Source organism: Juglans regia, chromosome 12, assembly GCF_001411555.2.
Source record: "Juglans regia cultivar Chandler chromosome 12, Walnut 2.0, whole genome shotgun sequence".
Lineage (NCBI taxonomy): Eukaryota > Viridiplantae > Streptophyta > Magnoliopsida > Fagales > Juglandaceae > Juglans > Juglans regia.
This window is the reverse complement of record NC_049912.1, coordinates 20,951,681-20,976,364: the sequence shown is the minus strand read 5'-3', so window position 1 is coordinate 20,976,364 and position 24,684 is coordinate 20,951,681. Positions and strand designations below refer to the sequence as shown.

Genomic DNA, 24,684 nt, shown 5'->3' with positions numbered 1-24,684 from the left:
ATTACATGAATGCGAGATCAAAGCACCATAGAGTCACCCAAGGAATAAACACGTCGATAGGAAGTGGCCACGCTGGGTGAGTAAAGCAATGGCGGTGGTCTTCTACTGTTTTAATCTCTAGTTCACACCAAACTACTATAAGATAAAATGTCCTATAAGATATGTCTGCTTCTGCTTTTTGTATCAAAAATGAGGAAAATGAATCACATCTGCTTCGGGAAGATGCACATTAGTCATCATGGAACACGAGGAGATTGAGAATAATCAATGCCAATTGACAGTAATAAGTAATTTTATCTCATAAATTTAGTGAATTCAACACAATAACTAAAATCGTTTAGCATCCATTCTCCTTTTGTCTCTTTTATGCACTTTCTTCATTGCAACTTTTGACATTACAAGTGCCGAAAATGCATCTGAAAGTAGCGGCGTGATGTAAATATGGACAATGGGGGAACAGACGAACAAATTTGGGAGACAATCGACTCCTCTCAAATTTACAGCCCCATTCTTTCACCTAAAATCCTAAAAATCAGGCGTTGAAGCAAGAGGCCAATCCAATTATATATATCATGGAAACAATATCCATTCATCGTGTAAACGAATGGAGTCCCTATGGAACAGTTGAGCTGCTGATGATGCCCACAAACATCTGGATGCCTAAAAGACTGCACAAACCCATCCATGTTCTTTGGTCCTTGCTTTGAATTAGCCAAGCAAGAACTTGAAAATGTCACTGAGTGCAACGATGCCTTCCACGCGCTTGCTGCCGGCCTCCACAATAACAAGCCTTCTGACACCTGAAATGCAACATTTCAGAGGGCACTTAATTCGATGATGAAATTTCAAGAGAACGCCGCCGCACATTGACAGAACTAAGTGCTAGCCAAAGATGGTGAAGAAGAGAGGAAAAAATCAATGCCAGCCCTGATACACTGATTTATGCATATGCAAGGTCCTCACACCCAGCAAACTCAACAAAATATGATTTATGCAAATTCAGATTCTATATGAAGCTCGAGTGAATCAACTTTAAAGTGACTGTTTGCATGCCAGGTAATCCCACCAGGACGACTCTGACTATTGTCTTCGAAATACGACATTTATCTCGAGGAAAGTTTCTCTGGAGGTTGGGACACTGTCAGGAATTCATTTGTCTGACTTACAGAGGAAATGCAAATCTGCATGATTGTATCCATTTTGTTTTAGGGACAGCATTATGTTGTCGTTATGAATTTAGAAAGCATGCGCTATTAAAAAACATGCAGTACATAACAGGAACCTAGGTGATGTTCAAGGTCTATAGAAGAGCATGCACAAGAAAAGCAAGAGCTTCTTCCAGAATTTTCATAAAAACTCCTAACAATATTCGTAATCTCTAACTTAAACTAAAAGAGGACATGCTTCACATAAAAAAGTTCGCAACAAAACAACCTTTACCTGGATTCGCCAATCGCTCCATCACTTTATGCAGCGAATCAGATCGTAAACACATCTGACATCTTTGACTTCTCAGCTCATAAGGGGAGTACAAGTCTTGTCCCAACCGCAATGCCTAGAGAGAGAGAGAGAGAGAGAGGGATGCAAAATATAAAAAACTATGTAACAATGATTGATGCAGCAGACAATTGGTTAGAATTAAGGCTCGGCTGAGTTGAAATTTAAAAGAACCATCACTAGGACAAAAGAAAAGAAGCTAGCAGAAATAGATTGTATATTCAAAGTCAAGAAACAGAGAATACAGCTTTGTTGTCAAATGTTATATCATTGAACCTGGTAATTGAAACCCAACAGCTGGAATGCAGGAGCTTTCTGATGAAATTTGCTGCTCATGGTAGGTTAACTTCAGAGAGATGAATTAAATTCCAGGGCTGTTGGTACACTAACTAATGCATACTTTCGAATGCAATTTCCTCAGCTCAAACTTGTAAAATTTTGTCAATGAGCATACGGTAGCAAGCAATCTACCTCCCTCCTTAACTCATCCACAATTGACCACCCAAATCCAAAGAAACCTAATGGGTATAGGCTGCAGGTCACCACTTCACCACCATTCCAGGTTAGTGGGCAAGTCATATATATATATATGTATGTATGTATGTATGTATTTTGGCCCCCTTAATTATCAGCTTAAGCTTTTGGGAGTGATAGCGGTGTACATGGTTCATGCAAGGTCCTTGGTTCTAGTCTTGGTGACCTGCATTCTGTTCTATCAGATTCTATTTCAAAGTTTATTTATCTTTACATCCAACATGTGCAAAGCCCAATTTGGCTCACTGCTAATGGGTGGGCTGCAAGTGAGGGGGAGCATGATATGCAGTGTTAGAATCATTCCTATCAACTTAAGCTTTGGACTAATTAATCAAACTCCCACCAATTAGGTCAGCTTGAGTCAAGTAACTGCACTTAGAATGTCTCCCACAAGAGCACAGCCATACACAACTGTTAGTTCCACTTCCCTCACAGCCCCAATGGTTCCCTCACGGCCTGAACACCCCAAAAGAAAGAAAGAACACCAACACCATCAATTGCCTGCTATCTTGTCCAACGCCCCTCCTCCCTTTACACCTCCACGATGCCAAACTCCTCTCCATCCCACCAACTGAACCCAACATGTGAACTATGGCTCTGAATAAACATGGAAATAAAATTAGGCCCTGTTTGGATTCAAAACTCACCTCAACTCATCTCATCTTATCATTACAACTTTTCTAAATTTCCACACAAAATATAATAAACAATTCAACTTTTTCAAATCCCAAAACAATAATAATATTAAAAAATAATATTCTACAAAATTTTATTCTACTATTCACAAACCATCTCAATTTATCTCTGAATTCAAACAACTCCTACTTAGAATTGAAAGGAATGCATCAGGGATCCAACTATCTTATACCTCTATAAACCCCTAATCCTGGAGCTAAATATCATTCTCATACTAAACCTAGCCTCTACATACGTAAGATACGTACAAAACTCAGTTTGCGCAATAAACATTCAGCGCATGTTTGGGTAATAAGATGATATGAGAATTCTATAAATAGCAGTGAAATGACTTGTGACTAGTTGTGAAATGGTTTGAATTAAGATATTTTATTGGGTTTTGAAAAAGGAGAGAGAAAAAATTGAATAAAATATTATAAAGTTTAAAATTGTTTGAATATTATTTTTGTTTTGAAATTTGAAAAACTTGTATTGTTTTTTGCGTTTTGTTTGGAAATTGAGAAAGTTGAAATGATTAGTTAATGATTAGATGAAAATTTTAAAGATTTGAAATTGAAAAGTATTTTGTATTTGAGTGATGTTTGGGAATGAAATTATGAGAAGTTTTAAGACGAGATGAGATGTTCTCAACTCATCTCATTTCCCAAACATGGCCTTAATGCATCTGGAAAAATGCCACTGCTAAATGCCAGAAGATGAAAACTACGAATCTGGACATGATAGCATCACTAATTATCAACATGTGAAGTAATCTATCAACTCTCAAGACTGAGACTGTTGATCAGTATCACAAGTGGCTTAAGCTGAACTACAACATTTTCAATACAACTACCAATGAAAAACACTTTTTCTTCACACAAAATATGTACACAACAGTTGATTGGTTAAATAGAACAAGTTACGGCCTTTACCTGATGAATTGTCATCTCATCAAGATTAATATGTGTATAAGCTGTGTCTTTAGCCAAAGCTGTTATATCACTGTCAAAACATACATAAATAAGGAAAAATGTCCCTAGCAGACAATGAAAAGATAGCTAAGAATCATTTCTATGCACCTTAGAAGTATATAATATACAACAATTAATGAGAGTAATAAATAACACTAACCTGCGGCAATATATATCAACTAATGAGTCATTATCATCAACTATTGGTATTGAACTGACTTGAGCTGCAAAAGCAAGGGATACATAAAAATTACAGAGCATGCAAAAAGTATAATTTTGCAAATATATGGCTACAAGAACGAAAGGCACAACTGCTTTCAACTAGTCATGCCTCTTGGTGGTATCATATAAAAGACTTGTAATGAATAGCCACCTTCCAAAGGATTGAGCTATTTTAAGGAATGAAGATGTCTGTGTCTCATCGTGCAGCCCATACACACAAGGAGTCTCAAATGGACCAAAAGAAGGGCAGCTACCAAAACTTATGGTCATGATTCAATCATATTTTCATTTATCCAAATATACTTATGGATAAGCTAGACAGATATAATGTGACAAAGCTGTGCTATATCTATTTTTGTAATGGTAAATTTGCAGTAGAAAATTACAAATAAAACTCTTCTTCACCATCAATCTCGACGAATTATGCTAATTATTCTCCATAGAGTCCATATATAATTACAATCACTCTACCCTCTCTAAACCCAAATAAAACATACTTAAGGCCATCTCCTTTAATAGTGTGCAAGAAAACCACCAATAGTAATAACATGACTGCTGCATGTGAAACCTCACATGAAAGACATTGCAACAAGTGCAGTAGATATGTGCCCAATGGGCAAGGCAGCATCATAGTAAAAAAACCCCATTCAACTGTGAACTGTACATAATGCAATTAATTATTCCTCCAACATATATTTTCTTTCCAAAACTTTCATGAACACAAACGTGCGGTATATTTTTCTTTCCAAAATAACAAATATACTAGATATGTTGAATATGGACAAACACACACGAACACATATACAAGCTAAATTTAAGGCCAAGAATTGAATAGACAGTGAATTGATACGTTGTAGACTCTCCCCAACCTCACCCTTCAACCCCCTCTCCTTTTCCCTCTATCATGATGTAAGCAAGAATCAAACCTTGAACTAACAGACTTAGTGCTGAACTGAGAGAAGCACTAGGTCTCAACATTGCTAACGGCTGCCGATTTGTTTCTCCAATTTGTGGAGCCCATGTACCCAAAGGAATTGCACAAATTGGCAGTTGGAGTATGGGTAATGAACTCGCACAATGTCTAAAATATCGACAAATACCTGAAAATTAACATCCAGAGGTTTAATATCTATAGACTACCAGTTAGCCAGATGGCTTTACAAAATCTTCTTCTTCTTCTTCTTTACATATAAGTAGCTTTACAAAATTATCTATTGTCATTTAGAAGCAAGTTGAAAAGCTTACATTTTAGAATTCCAGAAAGTGAAGCAAGATGCAATAACTGTGGAAATGATCCATCTTCAGAAGATGGATGGATAATAGGAACAGTGGCCACCTCATTTTGCAGAATCTTGAGAGCAACATCTTTCAAATTATCATATGGACCAGCCTGCAATCAACAGAAATAGAGGCCAATGGACAGTAGTCATATGTTAAAAAAAATAGAAATCGTAAACTCATGCAGCATGCCAGAGATTCCAACATCTCAGATGCTATTCTTACATGGATAAGACGTCTCGGAAATGCTCTCCCATGAAAATCATTTTGTCTGTTCAGATACGCTTTCCCCTCTTTCCAAGCAGATATAGTATGTGTTTCAAGCTCTTCCTCTGTCAGATTTGATGCATGACTCCCAAGCTAAAAATAACACACAAGTTAAATGCTAAACAACGTTATCAACTATTTAGTCATGCAAACGCATGCTTTCATGAGTATATGTTTGGATGGATTTTTTTTTGTAAGTGTATGTTTAACTGAACTTTATAACAAACACTTTTTTTCTACTAAGTTGAATTTTTTTATTTGATCAGTAAATAATAATTTTACTGATGGAAACACAAGCAAGATTCTGCTTTCTGTTAAGTTGAACTTTACAAGAAACACGTAAACAATACGTTCTCATATAGCACAAATTCCTTCAACAATATGTACGTACTACAAACATTACTGGCACCAAAAAACAGCAAAAGTTCAATATTCTTAATGCTACACATTTGGCCATAAATAAATAGAGGAAATCATTTGTTTACCTCCAAATGTCCATACTAAGACATTAGGAGCCTTCTAATATTTCAAAATTTTCCTCATATTAATGAAGAAAACCCTAGGAGCAACACCAAAAGTAAAAATTCTCCAAATGACCACCAATGCATTAAACACTACCTGCTAGGTGTGTACCAAAACAGTTCAGAGAAAATATCTCATTATATGTCAAAACTAAGGGGATGCTTGGGGAATGAGATGAGATGAGAAATTTGTGACTAGTAGTGAAATGGCTTGTGACTAGTAGTGAAATGGCTTAAGTAATGATGTGTTTTATTGGGTTTTGGGAAGTGAGAAATAAAAAGTTGAATAAAAATATTATTTTTTTTTTATAGTTAAGAAGAATTTTATTATCAAGAATAGGCACAGCCCAAGTATACAGAATGTATACAAAGGAAATACCTACTACACTCTAGGAAGTAGGAAACTAAGACAGAAACAGATTCAGTACATTATCATCATTCCTTACAAAGATCTTAGCCCACAAACTCAAAGTAGAAAAGAAAAAATTTCGAAGATCTTCAGAAGAACACTCTGTCTTCAAAACATCTCTCATTCCTTTCCAGCCATAAACACCACATTAAACACAAAGGAATCATTCTCCATCTGGCAGCAACACATTTCCTTACCTCAAAACCACACCACCAAGCAAGAAGATCAACAACTTCCTTAGGCATCACCCAATATAAACATGTCCGACCAATAACCTCATTCCACAAAGACTTTGCCACCTCACAATGTAAAAAATTATGATTTACAGATTCACCATCCTTCTTGCATATGACACACCAATCAGCTATACACAAACCACGTTTTCTAAGGTTATCCGTGGTCAATACTTTCCCTAGAGCAACCACCCAACTGAAGAACGCCACCTTAGTAAGTACCTTCACCCTCCAAATGCTTTTCCAGGAGAATACACAACCAAAATGACAATTAAGCACCTTATAAAAAGAACTGGCTGAAAACCTGAAATTTCCAGAATTTCCAGCATGATCCCACAATAGCCTATCCTCTCTTCCCTACATCACTTTTGAATTATAAATTCTTCCCAAAAAATCCAAAACAACATTCACTTCCCAGACATTTGCATCTCTAATAAAGTCAACATTCCATAGAATATTATTATCCGTACATTGAAGATAATCTACCACAGAAACATTTTGATCCCTTGCAATCCTGTAAAGAGATGGAAAATTTCATTTAAGAGCTGATTCCCCACACCAGATGTCATGCCAAAAGAGAATCCTCTTCCCTTCCCCCACCTTAAACTTAAGAGCTGATTCCCCACACATGCACTCGTTTCTTCTTCCCGTTTGTCTTCCTGAAAAGCATTTCTCCTCTGTAAAGATGATGCGTTAACTGGTTTTAAGTTTCTACATGTCTAAGATGGGTTTTCCAAAAGAAGTGGTGATTGAATCCAAATGTTTCACGTAGTCAAAAGTGGGTGGTGGACTTTTGCGAGTCACTGAGAGAAGCTGGAAGTCTAATCATGCAGTGTTGCTGGGTTCATCTTCAACGCAGTGGCTTGGGAGGATATTAGAGGATAGCCTACAAGAGGGGAAGAAGGAGGTATACTCGGCTACTAGAGAAGGTTATAGTTGTCTTACTGCTCAACGATGCATAAATCGTAGAGGGAGATACCTTGAAGTCTTTGAGTATAATCAAGGGGGGAGGAGGAATGTTCTATGTATTCCAGAAAAAGAGAATGGTTGGGGTTGGAGGAAATTGAGGGAGGTGCTCTTAGAAAGTGGTAAGGAGTCCATTAATGCGGATGTTTTGACTGGTGGAGGTCAGGGGAGTTTTGGGAAGGGAGCGGTGAGACACCAGTCTCGATCGTATAAGGAGGTGTTGTCGTCGACGTTGCCAAACGCAGGGAAGAAAATGGAAGGAGGTGCTGAAGCTTCTGACAGGGGACAAAGGAGTTGGCGTCGTGAAGCACCATCAAAACAGTTTGAGTTGAACCACTACCATGGCAGGAAATCTGTGGTGTGTCAGGAGACGTGGGAGGTTAGAAGACTGTTGATGGACATGCAGGATCAGCTTCGTCTCCTACAGAGAGATATGGCTGAGATAGTGGGTTTTGTTGGTCTAATTAAGGAAAGGGAGGGGACGAATGTTTTAAAAGCAAATAAGAAGTGGGTTGGTAATAAGGGTGGATTTAACAGGAACTCTGGTGAAGAGCCAGGTAAGGCCCAGAAAGAAGCCCATCAGAATAAAAGGGGAAAGGGGAAAGCTTTTTGGCGTAAGGTTGGTGGGCCTTCGAGGCCAAAACGCAGAGGAGTTCTTATTTCTCAGAAGGGGCTGGGCCGTCTCAACCAACGGCCCATTACAGTGAACATAAGCCCAGCAAAGACTTAGTCCAGGGAACTGATTCTCAGCCCAGTGGCGTGAGCCCAGGGGGCTCAGAGGAGCTGCACAGCATCGGGTTCGTGCCAGAAAGCCCACCGACGATGGAGGTGGCACAGACGGCGCCGATGAATGGTGGGGAGGTCACCGATGAGTCAACGGCGCCGGCATCTTGTGCACAGAAAGCGTTGGGGGGCTTCGATTCACGTTTCTCTCCATCGAGGGAGATTCAAACCTCGCCAACAAATGAGGAAGGCTTGGGCATGGCTCCGGCTGAGTCAACGCCGGCGTTTTGTGCGCAAAAAGCCCTAGTGGAGTTTGAATCACGCTTCTCTGCGTCGAGGGAGACTCAGATGTCGCTGACAGACGAGGAAGGCTTGGGTTTGGCTTCGGCGAAATTTTTTGTCAAACCTTTTGAGAGTTTTGAGTTGGAGGAAGGGGATGAGGAGTCGGATGACCTTATGCACTCTGTGGAGGATGATTTATTCCTCCCGGAGACTTGCGAACAGTTGGGCTTGGAGGAGTTTTTTGGAGGGGATGACTTTCAGCCTTTCCAGAGTAACAGAATGGGAAATCCCATCCCTTTCAACTGTTGTTTTCCAAACCAAACTTCAGATTGGGTTATACATAAGGTAAAAGAGATTCAACATTTTGTTTGAATTAATTGTGAGGGGTATGAAGAGCAGTTCATTGCTTTGTTAACAGCTATGGAAGTCGGGGATCAACAAAAAAGGAAGGGGGATTTGAAGAAGAATCGGGAACTTAAAAGGTTGATCTGGTCGATGAACTCGGAAGGTAGCTCCTCTAGGAGCAGGGTGAAAGGGAAGGGGCCGGTTGTTCTTAAATAAAGCCAAAAATTGTGTCTTGGAATGTCCGTGGTCTCAACGAGGTAGAGAAGCGTTTTCGGATCCGGCACCTGCTTCGTGAGTGGAAAGCAGACATTGTGTGTTTACAAGAGACAAAGTTGAAGGTAATCAATAGGAAGATTGTGAGGACTCTTTGGAGCAGTAACTATGTAGATTGGGTGTACTTGGCCTCTTCAGGGGCATCGGGAGGAATTGTAGTAATGTGGGATAGATGGGTGGTGGAGAGAGTAGAGGAATATATTGGGAGATTTATGGTAGCGTGCTCTTTCAAAACCATGCTAGATGGGTTCATGTGGGCATTTGCAGGTGTGTATGGACCCAATTTAGACGTGGATAGAAGATTATTGTGGAATGAGATAGCGGGGGTTCATGGTTGGTGGGAGCTTCCTTGATGTATTGGGGGTGATTTCAATGTTGTTAGATTCCAAAGTAAGAGTTTTGCCAATAGAAGATTGAGGCCAGCTAGCTTGGAGTTCTCAGAATGTATCTTTGACTTGAACTTGATAGACCTACCACTTGCAGGGAGCCCCGCCACATGGTCAAATAATCAGACCTGGACCCACCTGGATCGTTTCTTAATTTCACCAGAATGGGAAAGACATTTTCTAGATGTATGGCAAAAGCGGTTGGTATGTTTAGCTTCGGATCATTGGCCTATCTTGCTTGATTGTGGAGGAATTCAGAGTGGTAGACGTTATTTTAAGTTTGAGAACATGTGGTTGAAATCCGAAGGTTTTGTGGAGAGGGCCAAGCAATGGTGGGTTTCGTATCGGTTCGAGGGTACACCCAGTTTCATTTTTGCAAATAAGTTGAAAGCCTTAAAAAGAGACCTAAAGGAATGGAATAAACAGTCTTTCAGGAACATAGAGGATAATAAAAATGCCAAGTGGATGGAAATACAAGTGTTAGAAAGACTACAAGAGGGGAGGCCTCTTAATGTGGAAGAGCAAGCTCAGAAAACTTTATTGGTCGCAGATCTTGAGAGGATAATCTTGCAAAAGGAATTGTCTTGGCGTCAAAAGTCAAGGGCACTATGGTTAAAGGAAGGGGATCGGAGCACAAGGTTCTTCCATAGTATTGCAAACTCTCATAGAAGAAATAATAACATTAAGGTGCTGAAAATTGAGCGAGTGGAATGCAGAGAAGAAGAGGCTATTAAAGTTCATGTGGTTGATTTCTTTGAAAAGCTCCTTACGGAGCAGGTGGGGTGGAGGCCTACTCTAGATTGTTTGGTTTTTAACTTTATTGAACCGGGGGATGGTGCCAGGATGGAGAGGGCTTTCGAGGAAGAAGAGGTTTTTGATGTGGTCAGGAAAATGGTAAAAGACAAGGCTCCTGGTCCTGATGGTTTCTCTATGGGCTTTTTCGAAGAATGCTGGGAGGTGATTAAAGAAGACCTCATGAAGGTGTTTCAGGAGTTGTTCTCGTTTGAGAAGTTTGAGAATAGTCTTAACTCCACTTTCATTGTTTTAATACCGAAGAAGGCTGGGGTTAGTGAGATCACAGATTTTCAGCCTATTAGCTTAGTGAATAGAGTTTACAAGATTATTTCGAAAGTGCTTGCTAATTGCTTAAGAGAGGTGTTGGGAAAGATTGTGACTAAGTCTCAAAATGCTTTTGTTAAGGGTAGACAGATCCTTGATGTGGTTCTAATTGCCAATGAATGCTTGGACAGTAGATTGAAGGCTGGCAACCAAGGAATTATGTGTAAGTTGGATATGGAGAAGGCATATGATCATGTAAACTGGGATTTCCTTCTATACCTACTGGGTAGGTGCGATTTTGGTGAAAAGTAGAGGTCTTGGATTAGTTGGTGTATATCTACGGTAAGGTTCTTAGTGTTGATCAATGGCAGCCCCGAGGGTTTCTTCCAGAGTTCTCGTGGTTTGAGACAAGGGGATCCGCTGTCTCCGTTACTTTTTGTTATTGTTATGGAAGCACTAAGCAGGATGATTGCAGCATTGTTGGCTAATGGGTTTGTTAGTGGTTTCCAGATTGGATCTTCGAGAAGGGGTTTTATCTCTATTTATCATTTGTTGTTTGCAGATGACACACTTATTATGTGCGAAGCTAATCAAGGTCAGTTGCGGGCAGTGAAGGTATGTTTGCTTTGTTTTGAAGCAATGTCTGGTTTAAAAGTAAACTATGATAAATCCGAGTTGGTGCCGATTGGAGAGGTTCAGAATATTAGAGAATTGGTGGACACATTGGGTTTCAAGATAGCATCTCTTCCGATGACTTATCTGGGATTACCGTTGGGTATAGCTTTGAGGGCATGCTCGATCTGGGATACAGTGATTGAAAAAGTAGAGAGGAGACTAGCAGGGTGAAAGAGAATGTATTTGTCAAAAGAAAGCTGGATTACATTGATTAAAAGTACACTTTCTAATCTACCCGCATATTTCTTATCATTATTCCCTATACCAGCAAGCATGGCGCGTCATCTTGAAAAGTTACAAAGAGATTTTCTGTGGGGTGGCTTAGGAGAAGAGTTTAAATTTCATCTTGTCAGGTGGGAGATGGTGTGCCGTCCTATCTTGAGTGGAGGCTTGGGTATTAGAAACTTAAGGTTGTTTAATCGGGCGCTCCTTGGCAAATAGCTGTGGCGATATACCAAGGAACCAGAAGCCTTATGGAAAATGGTGATTGTGAATAAATATGGTGGTTTAGGGAAGAGTTGTGCACTAGAAAAGTTAGAGGGGCACATGGTATGGGGTTATGGAAGCATATTAGAAAATGGTGGGAGATCTTTCATCAACATACTAGGTTCCAGTTGGGTACAGGCTCAAGGATTAGATTTTGAAAGGATGTTTGGTGTGGCAACGGTGCTCTCCAAGACTTGTTTCCTTTACTTTTCCTAATAGCAAGTGCCAAAGATGTCACAGTGGCGGAGGTTTTGAGAATCTTAGAAGGGGGTATTCACTGGAATATCAACTTTAACCGGGCGGCACAGGATTGGGAGATAGAGAGTTTTGCAGATTTCTATAGTCTCTTGTATTCGTGTCGTCCAAGTACCCAGCATGAAGATAGCCTGTGGTGGAGTCCTGCAGGGAGAGGGGTTTTCACTGTTAGGTCCTTTTATAAGGTCCTCACACAAATGCCAGAGATACAGTTTCCCTGGAGAAGGATCTGGCGACACAAGGCGCCTCTTAAAGCATCTTTTTTTGTGTGGACAGCGTCACTATGCAAGATTCTTACTATAAATAATCTGAGAAAGAGGAGGATAATCATTACAGACTGGTGTTGTATGTGTAAAAGAGGTGAGTTGGTGAACCATTTACTGGTACATTGTGATGTAGCCAAGACTCTCTGAAATGAGGTGTTTAAGAGGATGGAACTAGCATGGGTTATGCCGGAATCTGTAGTGGATATATTGGTGTGTTGGACCTCTATCCGATGTGTGTATCAGATCAAAGTGATTTGAAAGATGATCCCTATCTGTATTATGTGGTGCTTGTGGCAGGAGAGAAATGAGAGGATGTTTGAAGACAGAGATCTATGGAGGAGCTAAAAGTTTTCTTTTTCAGAATGCTTTGTACTTGGGCCATTGCTGTGGTTAGTTTCTAATGTGCCTACGTAGATAGGACATACTTACTTTGTAATTGGCAGTTGTTGCCCATTCTTGGATTAATAATACTTATATTACTTATAAAAACAAAAAAACAAAAATATGTTTAGAAAACTCCCCCCAACCTTTCCTAATAAACTTCCATAAACTCGCCCCATATGCTTCTCTAACTTTATTAGAACACCAATCCCCCCACCCACTCTTCTAGCAACCCCAGCCAGCAAAGGGAAAGGTGAAAGAAAATACGTAAGAAAATAAGACGACGTCCTCTTTATCAAAGTAATTCTTCCCCTTTTAGACAAATATAACTTTTTCCATCCAGTCAACCTTCTCTCAATCACCCCATCCCATATCAAAATAGATTTGTAAGAAACTCCCAAGGGAAGACCAAGATACTTCAACGGCAGTGAAACATTCTTACACTCCAAAATATTAGCCAAATCTTACCTACAGCACCCACAGGTACAATTTTAGACTTGTTTAGGTTAATCCTAAGACCCAAGACAGCTTCAAAACATAACAACAATGCTATCAAAGATTGAATATGTTCTTGGTTGGGCTCATTGAAAATCAAAGTGTCATTGCCAAAAAGAAGATGAGATAATTTCATGCTATTCCATTCTTCATTGCCCACCTCAAAACCCGACAAGTACCTTCCTTCTACCTCCGCTTCCAAAATTCTACTCAATGCATCCATGACAAGGATAAAAAGAAAAGGAGATAGCGTATCTCCTTGTCTCAAACCACGTGAACTATTAAAAAACCCAACCGGAGTGCCATTCACCGAAATGGAAAATCTCGACGTCGAAATACAATGTTTGATCCACATACACAATTTCTCTCCAAAACCATATCTCCCAAGCAAATACAATAGAAAATCTCAACTGACATGGTCATAAGCTTTTTCCATGTCCAATTTAATCAAAATTCCATATTCATTTGATTTAATTCTGCTGTCTACATACTCATTAGCAACTAAAACTGAGTCAAGAATTTGTTTCCCTCTTACAAAGGCATTTTGAGATTTTGATATAATATTTCCCAACACCATACTCATACGATTATCTTGTATACCCTATTCACCAAATTAATAGGCCGAAAATCCCGCATCTCCACAGCCCCTACCTACCTTTTTGGGAATAAGTGTTATAAATGTAGCATTGAAACTTTTCTCAAATTTCATAAATGTATAAAATTAGTGAAAAATCTTCATAATATCATCCCGCATTGTATCCCAACAAAATTGAAAGAAAGCCACTGAGAAACCATCCGGACCCGGAGCCTTATCCCTTGCCATTCCTCTAACCACATCAAGAACTTCATCCTCTTCAAAAGCTCTCTCCAAATATTCAGCACTTGCCTAATCAATGGAGTCAACAAACAGTCCATCGAGCTTTGGTCTCCATGAGTATTATTTGTTGAACAACTTCTAGTAGAAATTGACACTATGATCCTCAATGACCTCTTGATCTGAAATGATGTTTTCACCATCATGAAGAACCTCAATAGCATTATTTCTTCAATGAAAGTTCACCATACAGTGAAAAAAATTCGTGCACTTGTCACCTTCCTTCAGCCAAAGGACCCGGGATTTTTGTCTCTAAGAGATTTCATCCATTAAAGTGATCTCTAAATCATCCACCACCACTTTTTTTCTCTCCAATTCCTCACCAGATAAGTCCCCCAGCAGCTCCCTTTCCTCCAAACTCTGCAACTGCTGCATCAAAAGTTTCCTTTTATTTTCCGTGTTCCCAAACTCCTCAACATTCCACTTCTTCAAATTTGTTTTCAATACTTTTAAGTTTACCAGCCAGTACAAAGCTCGGAGTACCAGAAAAAGAGTACGAAGACCACCACAATCTCACCCTATCCACAAAACCCTCAGCCTCCAACCACATATTTTCAATTTTAAAATACCTTAGTCCTCTAAGGGCAGGTTTGGGGGGTGAGATGAGAATTTTGTGTTTTTTTTTTAAGTTTAAAATATTATGTTTTAATATTATTATTGTTTTGGAATTTGAAAAATGTGTATTGGGATTTGAAAAAGTTGAATTGTTTATTATATTTTTTATGGGAATTTGAAAAATGTGTAATGATGAGATGAGATGAAATGAGAATTTTGTGTTTTGTATTGTGCCCCAAACCTGCCCTAAAAGTGCCCCCACTCTCCAACATAATAGGATAATGGTCAAAACACACTCTCAGTAACCTTTTCTGCCTCAAATCAGGAAAATGAACCTCCCAATAAGATGAAACCAGAAGTCTCCAGCCTAGACCATGCCCTTCCATTGGACCACAACAAATCCCCATCAACCATTGGAAGATCGATCAAACCAATCTCAAAAATCAGATCTGAAAAATCATTCATGGCATGAGAGAAATAATTATCCCCCACTCGCTTGCTAGGGAACCGAGTAATGTTAAAATCCCCTCCAAAACATCAAGGAACCTCCCAACAGCAGTAAACACCCGCCATTTCATCCCATAGAATACTCCTACTATTATCCACATTGGGACCATAAATCCCCGCAAAAGCCCATTCAAATCCATCATCCACACTTTTGAATCGGCAAGCAACCATAAACTCTCCCACATAACGATCTACCATCTCCACTAACTTCCTATCCCACATAATAATAATACCACCCAAAGCCCCTTTCGAAACTAATTCAATCCATCCCACACATTGACAGCTCCATAAACTGTTCACAATTTTTAGAATGTAGTTAAAATTATAAAGTTAAAATATTGTTAGAATATAATTTTTTAATATTATATTTGTTTTGGGATATTTTTTTATCGGTAATCAAGGTATTTTATTCATAAGAGTAGGCAAAACCCAAGTATACAGGGAGTATACATGAGAAATATCTAACTAGAATTTACAACTGATAGTAAAAAGTCATGGACATTTAGTCCGTTAACCCCAACTATGAGAACAATGTACGGGAACTTCTCCAAGACAGTGCCCTTCAGACCCTCTCCTGCAGAGTAAACTCCGGTCCCGTGCACCGCACCCTCGGAAGTTTCCCTACACGAAATTGGTTAAATTGCTGGCTTTTCACCAGGGGGTGTAGCCCCTAGAGATTATTTGCACTCAAGAGGATTTGAACCTTGGACTTAGGGGGAGCATACCCCCAAGCCCAAGGCTTTTACCACTTGAGCCAACCCCTAGGGGTTCTTCTCACGGTTTTCGAAACTTCTATCATTTCATTCCCACCATATACACCAACACATGCAAAGAGGGACCATTTTCCAGATTGCTGCAACCTGTGAATTATCTTGGAGACCTCTCCAGCTAGCTAGAAAATCCACCAAACTAAAAGGCATGACCCATGATTAACCGAGTTCTATGAATTTTTTTTTTTTGGATTTGAAAAAGTTAAATTGTTTTTTGTGTTTTGTTTAGAAGTTTAGAAAAGTAGTAATGACTAGGTAATGATTAGATGAAAAATTTACTTATAAAAAAAATTATTAGATGAAAAAGTTGAATATTTGAAATTGAAAAGTGTTTGTAGTTTGAGTGATGTTTGAGAATGCGATAAGATGAGATGAGATGAGATGAGATGGGATGGGATGGGATGAGATGAAACCTCTTCCGAACAACCCCTAATTCTTTTTTTTTTTTTATAAGTAAAAACTTTATTAAGCGCAATGTAATAGGCAAAGCCCGAGTACACAGGAAGTATACACAAGAAACACCCAGTTACATTCTAAAACTTAGAAAAACGAAGACAATAACTCGTTTACAGCTCCACCCTTCAGTACAATAGCAGAGAACCAGCTAAGTAGAGTGCTTATAAAAAACTTCCAAAATGCATCTCTATTGCGTTCCCGATCATTAAAGCACCTCTCATTTCTCTCCAACCAAATACACCACATAATACACAAAGGCATCATTTTCCATGCAGCTACCACTTGGGAACAAGTATGCATTTGAAAGTTGGCCCAGCATGTTAGGAAATCGACCACTGCTTCTGGCATAACCCAGCACAGCCCAACCCTTCCAAACACACCATCCCATAGCACTTTAGCCATTTCACAATGAAGTAGTAGGTGGTTCACTGATTCCGCTTCTTTCTTGCACATAAAGCACCAATCCACAACAATCATTCCGCGCTTCTTCAAGTTATCTATAGTCTGAATATTCCCTATTGCTGCTGTCCATACAAAAAAAGCCACCCTTGACAGAACATGAGCCTTCCAAATCCTCTTCCAAGGAAAGCCAATATGGTACTGATTTAGTATCACCTTATAAAACGACCGAACTGAAAATTTTTTAGAGGCTATTTGACTCCAACATAGTTGGTCCCTGCCCTGTCTTCTTATCTCCACTGAATACAACTGTCTAAAAAAATCAGTAACCTCCTCTACTTCCCAATCCTGGACAGATCTGGAGAAGCCTACATCCCAAAGCACCACTCCATTGGAAAATACCATCACCTCGGAAACTGAAGCTTGCTTATTAGTCGCCAACCTGAAAACAACCGGAAATGCTCGAGACAGTTCAACATCCCCACACCAAACATCAAACCAAAATCTGATTTTTGAACCATCACCAACCGAGAAGTTAACTTGTTTTAGGAAGCGACCCCAACCTTTCCTAATAAACTTCCATTACTCACTCCATATGAATCCCTGCTCTCCATGGTACACCATCCTTCCCAATCACTACCATACTTGCGATCAATCACCCCCCTCCACAATGCTTCCTCTTCCCCATGATATCTCCATAGCCACTTCCCCAACAACGCCTTATTAAAACTACATAGATTATGAATACCCAGACCTCCATCAGCAATCGGACAACAGATTTTTTTCCAACTCACTAAGGGAGTTTTGGTCTCCTCTCCCAAGCCTCCCCATAGAAAATCTCTAGACAATTTTTCAATACGGTTGGCCACACCAACTGGTAAAGGGAATAAAGATAGGAAATAAGTAGGGATATTAGAGAGAGTACTCTTTATAAGAGTAATCCCACCCCCTAATTCTATCACTAAAGTAAAGCATAGTGACATCTAAAGGGCTTCTCTTCCCTAATGCATTGTCCCTAAACATTGCAGATTGGTAGCTTCAAGAGCAATGAAGGTAGATATTTTTAGTGATAAAAGCTATCAACAATTTATAAGAAAAAAATAACTATTACAAGATTTTTTCACTAAAAATAAAAAAACACACCAGAGAAAATTGTTCATAATTCCCGACATGCACATACCTCTCTTAATATCAAAATAAAATCCAATGCACTAAGAACTCCAACAAACTGGCCCTTGCCGAAATCGCAAAGAGGAGCCATCGGGATCCCCTGGAATTAGCTTGATTTAGAAGGTGCACATCCAAGGTCATTTAAAAAAAATCAAATATGCAAGAATATAAAAAACAAGAGAGATTGTAAAGCAGGAAGCTAAGGACTAGGTGAATTCCCTACAATGACAGCTTTAGGGATTGGCTGGAACAATTAACTCGAGAAACAGTAGATTATTTGTACAAGATTGCATAAAGGGTGAAATGTAAAGCCCACAAGCCCCAAAAAGAATCACTAGGGCATTTCATTGCTCTTTTAATCATTAAGGAATTAAAATGTCCAAAAACATAAGAGAAACGAGAAGACAGTGACCAGCTTTTCAGGACTTTAGCACCTCCAGAATGCTGAATTGAAACGACCATGTATTCATTCTAGACATAGTGATGTTTCTCTACCATATATGAGATAAACAATGCACATCAAAGTGAATAGAAACTTTGAATCCTTCTTTTCCCCTATTAATACAACACATTTTCTTTTTTGATGAGGTAGAACCTCACCAAGGCAGGGCCCTTTGAAACTTGCCACTAGGGAGTAAGCCCCGTACAGATCCTACCCATCATAATCATGTATCAGTTAATCCAGAGGAACTCCTAGTGCAAATTCAAACCCATGATGTCTGAATCTACAATTCATCCCAAGCCTGTCCTTCAACCACTAGACTGCACTCTAACAAGTAATACAACACAATTTTATCCAGAGAAAACATGCCAAACATGCAAAATGCACTTAATTCTAGCCTCAGCATAAATAAAATAGATAGATACCTGCTCATGCAATATATGAAATGCTTGCTTCACGGGTAAATCAACATCGAAGGCAAAAACCTGTAAACAAGATGTTTTTAGATTATAATGATAGGAACCAATTCACATCACCATTAGATAGACAGTAAATCATAGGTCTTAAATGAAGGAAAATGGTAGCGCATCCAAACCTTGCCTGACTCAGGAAGTAACTCGTAGACAGTATGAGTAGACAAAAATAAAGAAACACGTTGACGTGAGCCCTGTAAATCAGCATCTGATATACTAGGCACCATCTCAGTCTGCGGACCATCTGTAACTCGAGCCTGCATTGTAACGGTTCGCTTATATGACGCGTTAAGTATAAAAAAGTAACAAATAAGTAGTAAGATGCAACTGAACACCAATAGTATAATGTTTACTCATGTCGCATAGGATATTAAAAGGTAGACAATCAAAAAATGATTAACTAGGAAACATACACTTGTACCCGAACAACACATAGTTCTCATGATTGACTGAAAAAAGCTTGTTTCTAGGTTTCAATGCAATGAATGCATGCACAGATTCTTTGAGAATTAGAAATACTAAACTTCGTAATAATTCCTCAAGTGAAGCCCATTCCAGGCTCATAGATATTGCTAAGACTTTTTACCTCACTAGAATGATAACAACTATCCTGGTTACCACTATTTCAAATAAACACAACAACCAACTCACCATACGCCGAAAGGCTTCATTATCAACATCCATGTAATCCGTAGCCGAAATCACTGTATTCACCATACCATATTCGCTACTCTCATAAGGTAGGGACTCATCATATCGCCATTGACCATCAACATAAAACTTGAACTGCATGTTAGGTAATCCACACATAAGCACATCCATGCATCTCCAAAAATAAAGGTAAAACATCTTCAGCATACTAAGCATGATATACTTATGGTAGAATATTCTGTTCAAATTACAAGAATTTAGAAGACCGCATTTATTTCAACAGATTCAAGCACTTTAGGCCAACATATATTTTTTAATGATGTAAAACCTCACCAAGGTAGGGCCCCTCAGACCAACCCTAGGGGAGTAAACCTTGAATAAACAACTCCACCCACCAGAACTGTGTATCAGGAATTCCAAGGGAACTCCAAGTGCAGAATCAGAATCAGGATTAATAAGAGCCATTTGAGAAATTGATTTGAAGATAATAAAAGGAACTATCTAATGAATAGTGCAGCTAACTTGTTTTTTTATTAAGTTTCAAGCCACTAAATAAACTCCACTCCACCTTATAACTATGATTGGTAAACTGCTCTCTTATATTGCACCTTTAAAAACAATCTTGACTCCCAAGAAATCTGTTCTGCTTCTTTTTTATGGATGTTCCACAACTTATCCTCCATAAGACCTAAAAGGTAACTCTGCATAAGGTTTCAATGCTCCTTTTATAATTACACTAAATCCACATGCATATGTATATATAAAACCATACTTATTAAAAAAGCATCACAGGTATGCAACCCAAGTACTCATTTTAGGTTGAGTACATAATCTATCAATCCTTGGGTTTTACACCATTATCTCTTTAGTCATTGCATACCCAAATATTCATACCCAAGTAAAATGAGTACTTGGGTATGCAATCCAAGTACTCATTTTAGGTTGAGTACATAATCTATCAATCCTTGGGTTTTACACCATTATCTCTTTAGTCATTGGGTTTTTTAATTTAATCATTTTTAATTTTTAATCCTCAAACATGCAATTTTTTCCAATTTAGACCCTCCATTGGATTTCTATAAGATTTTCTAGCAGAAACATGGCATGTCATGTAGCTAAAATTTAAACCATTTAAAATCGTAAAACAATTAAACCAAGATCAAGGAGCATATTTGTCTCTTTTATGAGAAACTCCTTACGGAGCAGTATGCTTGGAGGCCAAGTCTTGAAAGGTTAGCTTTCGATACCATTGACTCTTTGAGTGCTACATGGCTTGAACGATGTAATGTTCGTTTTCTTAGAGCTGCTCATGATTGGGAAATAGGACTTATTTCTGATTTTTTCAGTTTATTGTATACTTCATATATTGATAGTAATGGAGTGGACAGGATGCTACAGATGAATACTAGGAGTATGAAGTTTACTATGCGATCATTGTACAAGGCTTTGTCATGTCAAAAGTATATTTTGTTTCCTTGGAAGTGCATTTGGAAAAGTAAGGTGCCGCCTAAGATCACTTGCTTTCTTTGGTTGGACTGCATCTCTTGGAAAAATATTGACTATGGACAATTTGAGAAAGCATGGACTCATCGTGATGGATTGGTGGTATATGTGTAAGAAGAGTGGAAAGTCGGTGGATCATCTTTTACTTCACTGTGAGATAGCAAGGATGTTATGGGTGGAGATTGTTAACAAAACTGGTATTGCATAGGTGATGCCTAAGAGGTTGGTTGATTTGTTTGCCTGTTAGCAAAGGAGTAAGGGCAATTCCCATATTGTGGATGTATGGAGAATGATTCCTTTATGTATCATGTGGTGTCTTTGGATTGAAAGGAATGGTCGAAACTTTGAAGATAAGGAACGTTCTCCAGACGAGCTTAGAAGTTTCTTCTTCCATACTTTATTTCTTTGGGCTTCAACCTATGTTTTTAATGGACTCATAATTTCCCATCTCCTTTTAGCAGATGATAATCTTCTTTTTTGTGAGACCAACCATGGCCAGATTCAAGCTTTAAGGGCACTTTTGTTATGCTTTGAAGTAGTGTCGGGTCTCAAGGTGAACCTTGGTAAGTCTGAAATGGTTCTGGTGGGTGTGGTGCCTAGTATCAATAGCTTGGCGAGTTTCTTGGGTTGTAAAGTGGCTTCCTTGTCTATGAAATATTTGGGTCTTCCGTTGAGGGCGACATTTAAGGCTAGAGCCATTTGGGATGGGGTTGTTGAGAAAGTAAAGAAAAGGTTGGCTGGATGTATTTATCGAAAGGGGGTAGACTCGCATTAATTAAGAGTACTTTATCCATCCTCCCCACTTATTTTTTTCATTATTTCCTTTGCCTTCAAGGGTGACTAATAGGATTGAGAAGTTATTTAGGACTTTCTTGTGGGGTGGGGTGGAGTGGGGGAGGAAACAAAGTTCTATCTTGTTAATTGGAATAAAATTTGTTCTACAATCTCTTATGGAGGCTTGGGAGTGCGCAACTTGAGGGCATTTAATAAAGCCCTATTGGGGAAGTGGTTATGGAGGTACTATTTGGAGGGGGATTCGCTTTGGAAGGAGGTTATTGATCATAGACATGGAAGTGCTTGGGGCGGTTGGTGTGGAGATTGCACTCTCTATAGGGCTTTTCCAGCTCTCTATCGCATTGCTGTCAATAGAAGAAATAACAATTCTATGCTTTAAACTCTTTCTAAAAGCTTAAATCCACCAATATTCTTACAAATGCTTTAAACTTCTTTAGACAACTACAGAAAGTGCAAGACACATCATTATTCACTGCAACACATATGACTCGAACCTACTTGTAAAAACTTATCATAGTTCACTGCCACCACATATCAAATATCCTCCATTTGTCTTTTCTTCTTTAAACTTATCAAAAGTTCACTTTCATCTCAATAAAGGTTGTGACAGCCTTCACAACCTGTGCTCAAATTACATATAATGGGTTCACCCTTGGATTGGTAAACGCTCATACTGGATGAGGTGAACACCAAATATTCCACTTCCCAAATAATGGACGCTGAAGCAATATTAAGACTTCAATAGTTCCCATGATACAACATTGCTAATCTTTCCATTGATCAATCCCCAGTTTAGTTCCAAAGACTAACCTTCATGAATTTGGCAGCCTATTTTTTGTTCCCTCAATAAGTAACTGGCATTCTGAATATTCTCATTTTGAGCACAAGCATGATGAATTAAATCCTAAAGTGCTATTTTAATTAGCGCCATAAATTTTATCTCTGTGAAGATGGTGATGCGAAAATAGTAATAATATCATAAGCACATTCTCTTATGGGCTTCTTCTCCAACTGCTTTTTTTAAGGGTCACACATGCACAAGCCTCACTTCCAAAAATTATGTAGTCCCTCCCAGTCGGGGAGACCTTAGACACACCTCCTAAGTGCAATGGACATCACCAGCCTACACTATGGGGCCTTGTTGATCACCCAGCAACCCCATTCAGGTAAATTATATCTCCATCTGCCTCTGATCCCTACATAGATCTCAGTGTTCTTGGCCTCAAGCTAATCATCTTCTTCAACCTTATTGATACTTTCTTGCCTCTTGCTTCTCAAGTATACCAATGAAGTGCATTGACACTGGCCAAAATCTATGCAGCAGTTGTTTAACAGCATTCATATATGTCCGCTGTAAATAAATTCTAACTTGCTTGCATATGCTTGATAAACAAATTTCACGTATGTACGAATACTTAGTATGATAATTAAATTCATCATGCAGGTACCGTTATTAACCGGTTTTGCTTCAAAGCACCGAAATTAATTGTTCAGACTGCCTTTATTTTAATTTCAAAACCGCCAACTGACCTGATGATATCCCGGCGTTAAGCCATATACAGTTTGAAACACATTGTCGCATCCCTCCACAGGCAACATTGGTATGAGCTGAGACCACCTTCTCCAAAACAATTTTAAAAAAAAAAAATTCCCGTTAACTAAAACAAAATATTCTTCAGTAACTCAAAACTAATCTAAACAGCATTCTAAAAACTCAAATTAAAAGATTTCCAGATAGCAATAAAAAGTGGAAGTAAAATGGAAATTTTGAGAGAACTCACCGTGTGAAAGAGCCAAATAGAGACACGCTATTCCCCCCATGTCTCCATACGAAGCGAGATGGGACCAGCACCGTGGCCGGAACCATGGAGGCGTCCAGCACAGAGTCCATGTTCGACCCGAACATTCAACCCGCGAATGTATAACTGATTTTCGAGAAATACCTTCCAAGCAAATCAACTTAATTTACACAGTTCTCTAAATGATTTATTTGATGTATAACAAATTCAACCAAGTTTTACGTCAATTCAGACTCATCGAGCACAAAATCCATTAATCAAACCCTAGAAATCTTTTCCCCCAAACAAACCAACTGAGCGGACGAATCCCCTGACCCTAATGTTTTCGAGCTGTGAAAATCCACTAAACAGAGCACCAAAAGGACTTCCAGTTCCAGTCGAAAACATATGTGAGGTCGAAGCGAGCGAGCTTGGCGACAAATTGATCAAAGCCCTAAGTGAGAGCCCAAAAATTAATAATAATAATTAAAAGTGGGTGTGAAAACCGAGAGGGTGCGATACGAATCAAGTCCGATTTGGACTTTGGAGCCCTGAAAGACGAAACTTGGGAATTTGATGTTATTATAAAAAGTTCTCTCAGCCGGCCTGCGACATTGATGAAATTTTTATGGTTATGTTCGCACGTGCGGTTATTTAGTGGTGGCGACGGAGCAGAGAATTCTACCATTGTTGTTAACTGTGGTGGAACTGTTAACTTCTCGTGATTTTGTCTTCAACGTTGATACTCTTCTGTTACATTTATTGAGACATTATAAATCATTTTTTATATCAATTATTTAACGAAAAAGTACCTAAATATGTCGTTCCAATTTATATATTACAAATAAATGTTACCTCTAAAATAATTTATATAAAAATAAAATTACAAACTCACGTAATTTAAATTACAAAACTCTTTTCAATATAAAATAAATCTAACATATTGCATCTTGATATATCAATTTATAAATATTACTTTTATAATATCTTTTTTTAATCTAACACATCTCTTAAATAATTTGAAAATTATTATATTTATTATATTTCACTTATCTATCAATTATTTAATATTACATTAAAGAATATTAAAAGGAGAATGGTTAAAATGATAA

General features: G+C 38.6%; 1 protein-coding gene and 1 non-coding gene across 3 annotated transcripts; both read right to left on the bottom strand.

Moving 5' to 3' along the window:
- Positions 1–274: 274 nt before the first annotated feature.
- Positions 275–24,164, bottom strand: LOC109005965 (sucrose nonfermenting 4-like protein). Of its 2 annotated transcripts, XM_018985087.2 has the most exons (13): positions 23,576–24,164; positions 23,325–23,412; positions 19,497–19,631; positions 18,968–19,102; positions 18,798–18,857; positions 17,941–18,030; positions 5,403–5,537; positions 5,145–5,289; positions 4,826–4,999; positions 3,838–3,901; positions 3,639–3,708; positions 1,441–1,555; positions 275–800 (listed from the first exon to the last, which is right to left on the bottom strand). In XM_018985087.2, the coding sequence occupies exons 1-13, from the start codon at positions 23,698–23,700 to the stop codon at positions 709–711; spliced, it is 1,428 nt and encodes a 475-aa protein (XP_018840632.1). In that variant the 5' UTR covers positions 23,701–24,164; the 3' UTR covers positions 275–708. The 2 variants fall into 2 exon arrangements, with proteins under 2 accessions (XP_018840632.1, XP_018840633.1); XM_018985088.2 differs by lacking the exon at positions 17,941–18,030.
- On the bottom strand, positions 22,815–22,968 carry LOC118344103. The gene has a single exon (XR_004797868.1). It is a non-coding gene; the product is annotated as a U1 spliceosomal RNA (small nuclear RNA).
- Positions 24,165–24,684: the final 520 nt, after the last annotated feature.